Source organism: Caloenas nicobarica, chromosome 22 (genome assembly GCF_036013445.1).
Source record: "Caloenas nicobarica isolate bCalNic1 chromosome 22, bCalNic1.hap1, whole genome shotgun sequence".
Taxonomy (NCBI): domain Eukaryota; kingdom Metazoa; phylum Chordata; class Aves; order Columbiformes; family Columbidae; genus Caloenas; species Caloenas nicobarica.
Genome location: NC_088266.1, coordinates 3,470,788 through 3,479,377, shown reverse-complemented (window position 1 = coordinate 3,479,377; position 8,590 = coordinate 3,470,788). Strand labels below are relative to the sequence as shown.

At 42.3% G+C, this 8,590-nt stretch overlaps 1 protein-coding gene across 1 annotated transcript; it reads right to left on the bottom strand.

Moving 5' to 3' along the window:
- Nucleotides 1-675: 675 nt before the first annotated feature.
- Nucleotides 676-5,725, bottom strand: LOC135997475 (chymotrypsin-like elastase family member 2A). The gene is made up of 8 exons (XM_065650093.1): nt 5,683-5,725; nt 4,994-5,082; nt 4,412-4,509; nt 3,305-3,433; nt 2,378-2,514; nt 1,543-1,688; nt 1,249-1,401; nt 676-735 (listed from the first exon to the last, which is right to left on the bottom strand). Exons 1-8 carry the CDS (start codon nt 5,723-5,725, stop codon nt 718-720), a joined length of 813 nt encoding a protein of 270 aa, XP_065506165.1. The 3' UTR covers nt 676-717.
- Nucleotides 5,726-8,590: the final 2,865 nt, after the last annotated feature.

Here is an 8,590-nt window from a genome sequence, read left to right as displayed (position 1 = left end):
TGAGAGAAATATAAAGAGGGGCTTTAATTTAGTACCAGGCTAAATAGTGGTGATTCTGCTTGTGCTTTGGAAAAGAAATCTCCGTTTGTGTCCGTGTCAGCCAACAGTGACAGTCCAGAGATCTTCACCTGGCGTCTGAGTGACTTACAAGCGGGATCTGAAGGAGATGGGTCTGCGGGGATGCTGCCGGCACTCACCGCTGGATCTCACCCTTCTCCTCCTTCAAAACCTCTCTGTAAAAGCTTTTTGCAGCACTGCCACACTCACCTGCCCGGACCCGCTTGCACCCGCGCTGCCTTCCCCTTGGGCATCGCCCCACTTGCAGACTCGGGGTCCCGCCAGCTGCCCGCAGCCCTGCGGTCTCACCCCGACCCCCCGAGCTGTCCCTGTGGCTCTAACTCTTCCTCCTGCCTCCTCTTCACAGCAGGTTCGCATCTCCCCTGGGTGAGGGGAGCAACTTCCAGCCCAAGGCTGGGAATGGCTCCGGCGTTGTCACTAAATACAGGCTCTGGTCCTGACGATGCCCAGGAAGAAGTGACAGGGACACGTGTTTTTCTTTCATGTTGCGAAAAATAGCGTTTATTGCAGTATGGTTATGTATAATACTTGTGTTGTTAAAAGCATAATTTTCCATCTCTTTATGATCAGAAGTGTCATGATTATGACTTCATTCAAGCTGTTTTCCCTCTTGGCATCTATCATCTAGTTCTCTTTGTATTAGTAGTTTGCCATAACCTACAAAAATGTAAAACATGAAAAATCAGATCATGAGAGCCAGGAATTTGTGAACAGTATATGTTGCATCCAAGATGCAGGATTTAAATAAGGGAAATAAAATTTTTGCCTCTCAGTCACTTTTTAGATTAAAGTTTATATTAAATTAAAAAAGAACTGATGCCCAGACTTGAGCAGCGTGTGCTGCCTGCGAGGATGCAATTGCAACTACCAGTGTTACTGATGAGTACAAATTTGAGTAACCATTTCTGAAGTCATACCAGTAAAATCTTTATGACTATAAATATAGCGCTAGTATAAAGTGAGAATGCACTCCTAAACATTGAGGCTTATTTAAAAGTGAAAATAATTTGAATAACTGAGAAGGGGATACTTTATTTTTGCCGTAGAGACTGCTTTTGCACTGGGAATGGCTTGTCTACAGGGGTTGCTTGTATGTAAAGTAGCATTTGAATCAGAAGCCACACAGCTCCGAGTGTCTGTATTCTCTTGCAGCAACACCGACAACCTTACCTTCTGGATCCAGCTATCGAAAGCAGAGACCCGAGTGAAGACAGACGGCTTCCGGTAATAGTTGCAGCCAAGACTAGAGCCAAAGCTGACGATACCGTGCACTTCCCATGTGCCGTCAGCATTTTGGCAGTTCAGTGGGCCACCGGAGTCCCCCTGGGAGAAAGGGGGAAAACAGTTAATGCCAGTCATAGTGTGAGTAGCTCTTCTTTATTGTGTTTTTTTTTAAGCTTTCCTTCCCATCAGGCCTGTTTGTGTCTGAAACCAAGCCCTACAAGCAGTGTTCTCAGGACTTACATTACAGCTGGAGGTGATTCCATCCCCGCCGGCACAAACCATGGTGGTTTTCACTGCGCTTCCCCACCAGCTGGCCTTGGAACAAGTGGCATAGCTCACTATCCGCAAAAGACCTTGCTGCAGGTCATCGGGGAGAGCTCCGTTTGCTGGGAGGGAACAGAAACAGAGGAGTCATGATACCAGCTGGCACTGAACAAAGAATAAAACTGCGTTGTTATGTTTCTCCCACAATCTGAGTACTATCCCTCCAGGTAAGTAACTCCACAGGGGCTGTACTAAAGGAGAGGCTGTATAATCCACTCCTTAGCTCTGTTCTTTTATCTCTCTATATATATTAAAAAAGGTCTTAATTTACTAATAATTTGCATTCCATTTAAAAATGTCTCATTGTTAGAGAAATAAAGGGCTGCTCTTTGTTCAGGAGTTTGGAATTTACTTATCGCTGCAGGAATCGCCTCTTGAGCCGAGCTGACATTTCTGCTGAAGCCTCTGAGATTTTCTTCACTTTCCATCTATTCCCTTATGTGTCTTTTCAGTTATTCACCGGGGTATGTTCAGATTAGTAAATTCACCAGTGTGCACCCCGTTAACATTTGTGTAACAATAGCTTCTAAAAGCTTAGTACAGGGCCCTCTAGTGTGTTAGTAGCCCCATTACAAGAAAAATAAATGAAAGGCGAGGAAAAATCATTGTGGGAGTGAAGTGGGGCCTGATAAACTACCCCAGTACTGTGAGGTTGAGGGGATCTGAGCACCATCAGCAGCCTTTTCCCAATCGATCCCAAAGGTGAAGGCAGTCCTGGAAGATTTTGTTCCGCAAATGTCCAGGCACTTACTCTGCAGGCGTCCCCAGCCCGTCACGTAGCAGGCGGTGTCGGCTGACAGGACGCTCTGTGCCGGGGGCAGGCAGGCCAGCTGGATGTGGTCGGTCAAGGTGACGTGTTGAGGGAGTTTGATCAAGGCAATGTCGTACCTGTGGCCATGTGCACACGTTTGGGAGCGGGGAAGAGAAAGGGAAGGGGCGAAGAGATTAGCAAAAAGATGAATGCACAGCAGCATGAATGCTTAGCAGTTATACAGCACTCAGCCTATTCAAAAGAGATGGAAGGGAGCAAGGAGGCCGGTACATAAGCAGTAGAGATTCCTCCAGCCTCAAAGCAATGTGGAAATCCATGAACTGGAGGACTGATCCCTGCAGAACTGTCCACTTTCCTGCTGTCAGCTTTCTCGAAATTGCCTTTTATAGGTTCTTTTCACCAAACCCAAACACGTGAGGGCTAACTCCAAGGTTCTGGAAACCGAGGGGATTTCTTTGCTAATGCCCTTAGTTCGCAGCAGGACCTGGGAGTCCTTCAGCAACAAAGGTATTGATACCATTGATCAATAATACTCTGTATTTATGTTATTTGTAGGAGAGCTTCAAAGAGTGTTTTATGAATTAATTAATTCCCTTCCACTGTATGCAAGAAATAATTGCATAGAACAGCTTCCCACCTGAGCGTGAACATGCAAAATGGCATCTGAAAACACAATCAATAAGCAATTCATATTGAAAACTCTTATCTTCTTTTGAGGGGGAAAGGTACAAACTGGAGACTCAACTCTCGTCTATGAGAGAACATTTAGAAGTACCACTGTAAGCTGTAACAGGTGACTCTAAACATTTATGCATTTAGCTCCCACAACTCAGGGTGGGTGGGATTCAGACAGTTTGATTTTTGCCCTGCAGCTAATAACTGAAAAAATACTTGCCACCAACTTACCCATTTGAAACATCGTTTGAATCCCAGTTCGCATTGACAATGATTTTTTCTGGACTAAGCGCAATTGATCCTGCTTCCTCAGCTGCTAGATTGTATTTTCCAAGATATACTCGATATGTCCTAGAAGAACTGGGCAAGAAAAGGACCAACAGTCAGTTACGCAGCTGCTGGCTTGCTGCTTAGGCATCTGCATCTTTGCCACCTGAGATTTTCAGTAAGAATATCTTTTAAGACTGTAATCTTGCATCACATGCATGATTTCTGTGGAGCTGAGCCAATATCTGACAGATGTGCTAAGGACAAAGCATTGTATGCAAGGCTGAATAGTAATTTCTGCTCCAGGCTGTCCTGTCAGCTCCTGCTTAAGGCTTCATTAGCAAACTCAAGATGCCTCCAATCTTTGCAGGATTCAGCTCTTATTCTTCAGTTTAGACTGCTTTTTTGACAGCAATAAACAGCTTCACTGACAAATAGCTGTATGATAAATATAATATGTAGGATTTATAATAAGAACATGCAGCCAATCCTTCTTATTTCTTATTATGACATTTTCTACAACTTGGTGTTACAATAACCAAGAACTGTATGTACATGTTCAAGGACATATGCTACCAAACCAAAAGGGGGTTGTCTTTGTGGAAACGGTTTTGATGATGAAAGGTCATAGCTGTACCTGATCATTTCTTTGTTATACTGCCCCATAACATGGAGAGCTTACTGAAAATGACTGATTGTGATTATTTCTTCAGGGAGTGGATCGATTAGATAATCTGTGGATCTCACTGCCACATATATTGTAGAAACAGGCAATGCAGCTGAATTTGAATAGCAACTTGAAAATATAATTATGTTTGTAGTTATTTACAGAAAATGAGGAGTGTATAATTCAGGCAATTGTATGAGGAGGTTTTTTTCCCCTCTACTTTTATTTTAAGAAAATGAAAAGGTGTCATTCTTCTTCTGACCTGTTAGTTATAATCAAAAGATACGATGTGAAGCTTGGAGCTCTTAAGTGGGAAAGGGAGAGCTGGCATTCATGTGGTTTTGCCCCATCCACCTGTGGCCCTGCGCTGCCGCCCGGGCGCAGCCTTCGGCTCTGTGGTTTACCTGATGCAGTGCGCAGCTGTCATCACCCAGTTGGTTGCAATGAGGGTTCCTCCGCAGGTGTGACGCCACTGGCCATTGGATTTGTATTGAAGGGAAGCCTGGGATCAACATGTCAAGTAAGGCTCAGATTTTTGCTTACTGATTTTTTTTTTTTCATTGCTGCACTTCCTGCACCCAGAACACAACTTGCTGCTGGCTTTTAAGGCATTTAAGCAACGGGTTTCCAACTCCTGGCCCAAAAAGAGCTTTTCATTTGCTTCAGAAATGTATTTTTAAACTCCATGTACAACTATGCTCCAGTAGGCATTGTATGCTCCGCTGAATTTCAGTCTTGCTTATACATGGGATGGTGCCCAAGACTACTGAAAGAACAGGAAAACTTGCAAAAGCAGCAAGATGTGGCACATTCAGAGCTTTCTTAAAAAGATTGGACACTTTGGGATTGATCACAATGTGCTATTCAAATCCCAAGATACGACAGGCAAGATGCATCAAATGAATGTAAGACCTGGTTTTGTTCAGCCCTGTTGTGTGAGGGTAGCACAACCCAAATTGTTCCAGAGAAAGCACAACGTGACCAACCTGCCAGGGCCAGCTGAAAGGTCTCGCATCTTCCCCTCCAACAACTCTGGACACAAGGGGTGGGTAGGCGGGAACCCCGCAGCCAGAGGCTGGAAGACAGGAAAATAGGATGTGGGGTTTAAAAGTAGGAAGTTTAGAAAAGTGGCTATAAGAGAGGGGGTTTTGTTGTTGTTGTTGGTTTGGTTTTTATTTTAATATAGACTGTTTGTACAGAATATTGCAAGGTCCAAGTATAGGCTGTGATTTAATGTGATACAAATGAAGATACAGCCATCAGGCAAAACCGACCAATGTTACATAAAGCTGGTTTGAACGGTTTCATTTTTCTGACAGATAATGAAATCAGGTTGGCTTAACCAAATTCTCATGTGTCAGCTGAGATGCAGCTCTTAGCCAGTGCAGCAATTTGATGTGGATTAACTGTATTTCAGTGTATTCAGGCCAAGTAAGATAACTTAGAATATTCTTTGCTAAAGGCTGAGAGCAGGAGTGCTAATCGAGCCCCTCTACTAAGAACAAAATAGCACAGCACATAGTTACTGTTCTGAGAGAACTTTTTCATTAACTGCCCATGCTGTATCTCTTTCTGCTTTGTTGCAGAATGTCTAATTTCCCTTAAAAAAATGGAAGTTGCTCTTAGATTGTAATTCATTTTTCCTTTAAAGCTAATGCTGAAATTGGGTACGTACCTGCAGCGGCCAGACTCAGCACAGCGAAGAGGACTCCAAGCATGGTGCTGGTTACCTGTGTGCTGCAGGCTCTGCTTCGCAAGCCATTTTATACGGTATCGTTTATCTCTGGGATACATGAGTTAAAATGCAGTGCTATTCTGGTACCAGCACTATTCTGATACCATTCTGGAAAAGTTGTGTAATTGTGGGATAATTTTTATATGCACAAGTGCCTAAAAAAAACCCAGTTTAGAGGGACCTTGGATCCAGGCTATACTAATACCCTGGTTAAAAAAGTTCCAAATGAGTTTCATATTATCTGTAGCAGCTGTTTGCTTTCCCATTGTCTTGAAATTCACCACAAAGGTGTTTTCAGAAGGAAAATGTTAAGCGAATTATTCTAATACTTGATGGTCTGTCAGCAGTGACAGCATCTGATATATTCAGATAGTGACAGATTCAGATGTGTCAGCGGGGCTGAATTAGACGATCTCTCGAGGCCCTCTTCCAACCTTAATTATTGTCTGATTCTACGATTGCTTGAAATTTTATCTTGTTCTGGTTGGTTTTGTGACTGATGGCAGCTACCACTTTGTACTGACTGAAAACCTGGATCTTCTTTTCTAGCTCAAGTTGCATGTGTTTTAGCGTGCCATACTTCTTCAATAAACTGTAATCACTTTGAAGTGGAAGATGTTTCAAGCGATACAGAGAACCAGCTGTCCATGATGAAAGAGACACACTGGTGAGCCAGACTTCATTTATTTCCTAGTTACCTTTAATTGTTAGATCAGTAGCACATCCCTGGAAGAGAATAGGGTTCCTGTAGTATTGCAAATGAGTATTTTTACACCCCAAATCAGCATGCTGACCCGTGGTATCATGCAGTGTGGGCCTCTTAATGAAAAAGGGTAAACTATTTTCACCAACAGGTCAAATGAGGCAAGAGCAGGCATTTAGACCACGACAGAGCTGCTGCCCCAAAGGAAGTGTCCTAATTCATTACTGGACATTCGAGATCAATGACTTGATATCAACATTTACCTTTGTGCCTTTTCCTTCCTTTTTTATTTCTACTATGGGAATTTTCCATCCTCAGGCATGTTTCCATCTGCCCGCCCTTCACCTGGAAAACTTTTACTGGTTGTTTAAACAACAAACATCGCTATCCCGTAAGCCACGTCACGCACAGGGAGCAAACTTATTAGAATGGAAACAAATATCATAGTGCCAGTTTCGTAACCAGAGTTGCATTGTACATACAGACCAAATTAGAAGTTTCAGAAAAGCTGAAATAAATCTATTGTTTAACGTCAGTCTTAAGAAGCAACAAAATCCCCGTTTTTCATAGCTTCCATTCAGCAGTAGGTACTGATTTGGGTGGAAGATGCCTGGAGCATACATGTGGAAAGCAGAAATATGTAATACTTTGCTGTTTTGTCTGCTTCTCAAGAATGTATTATCCTACCAAACAATGGCACTTAAGAAAGCTGCACTCTGAATTTCAAATGGAATCAACCCAACTCTGTTGTGGCATCTTGTATTTATTATCTGGCAAAAGCGTAAAGCAGGATTAACTGAGTGCAGAACTGAGATTCTAAATTTTTTTTTCATTAATTAGTTGGCTCTCTTCTTAATGGCTCAATTTACAAGCTAAATAACATACTATGCTTTTCAGTTTAACTTCCATACCACTATCATTTCATTGAATACCAACCAAGTATAAATTTTGGATGTTCAGTTACTATTTCAACTCTCCTGTTTTATGGGTGTGCTTGTAAACATGGAACTTTCTTTAGTGTTTTAAGCATTTCTGCAATCGTTTCACGAATGACCTTCTGCTATCTTGCACACTGTAAACAGAGAAACCCTATTCCTTCTTTTTCTCTTTCTTCTTTGCAAAGAAATACCGAAACAGTTATTTTATTCTATGGGGGGAAGGCTCATAAGAATCATCATATTTTTAATGTAAAACATTCTCAAAGCTCTTTTTTGTTTTGTTTTTGTTCCACCTCTGCTTTGTGTAACAATTGCTTATCCATCTTTTCCAGGTCTAGTCTAAATAGGCTGAAGTATCTTTCTGGGACTCAGTGGGCGTCATACTGTTGGCACTTCTGCAAGTGAACATCAAAAGGCTCAGCTTCCAGCTGGTACCATGGTGGCTTGGAAACAGGTCCCTAGAAGCTCTTATCATCTTCATACCAGATGTTTCACAGAAACTGAGGAGCTCATGGACCTTCAGTAAGAAAGAGCAGGAACTTCTGGTATGTTCTGTTAAAGTGCAATAGCTAATATTTCTTTACACAATGTACATAGTGTACAATTTATAATGTACTCAATTGCTTCACAGTCTTTAGCCTGTTCCCTTGTAGGGTAGTAACTATGCTAGACCAATTAGTAAGCAGAATGGTCTGCAGATAAAAAACAGACACTGAAATCTACTTTTCTGAGGGATGTTTTTAATCTGAAACTAGACAGTAACCTATTTAAAAACTCGAAGTTAAATCCTGCCCTGGCTTTTCACTGGGAGCATCAAATCTGCCAGATTCATTATTTGCTGGCCATTAAATCTGCTACTTGATTGTTCCCTGGGTTCATTTCTGAGTTCCTAAAACTGAAGCTTGGCCCGCATGCCTCAATATACAACAAGGCTACACAGAGACAGGGAAATTGAGATTAGCACCACCCCGTGTGTTTCAGTCTCTTATGGTGCCTTCCAAATTGTCTGTTCCCAGCTTAGACCCATTTATGTATTATTTTCCACGCTGTATTTCCTTTTAATCCAAGCACTTTTGCAGTCACTACTCGCTACAGATGTAACATAAGGCTCTGCTTGTTTTAACTGGGCAGGGAGCGAGGCGAGGAGAGAACACAGACCAAAAAAACCCAACCATACTTTGGTGATCAGATTAGACTGAAAGATATT

What these genes read in the sequence shown, in the direction of transcription:
- LOC135997475 (XM_065650093.1), bottom strand. Translation starts at nt 5,725, where the DNA reads ATGCTTGGAGTCCTCTTCGCTGTGCTGAGTCTGGCCGCTGCAG. An exon ending in ACAGCTGCGCACTGCATCAG is followed by an intron (nt 3,434 to 4,411) that starts GTAAACCACAGA and finishes TTTCTTGCCCAG; the next exon opens with TTCTTCTAGGACATATCGAG. An exon ending in TCAAACGATGTTTCAAATGG is followed by an intron (nt 2,515 to 3,304) that starts GTAAGTTGGTGG and finishes ACATGGCCACAG; the next exon opens with GTACGACATTGCCTTGATCA.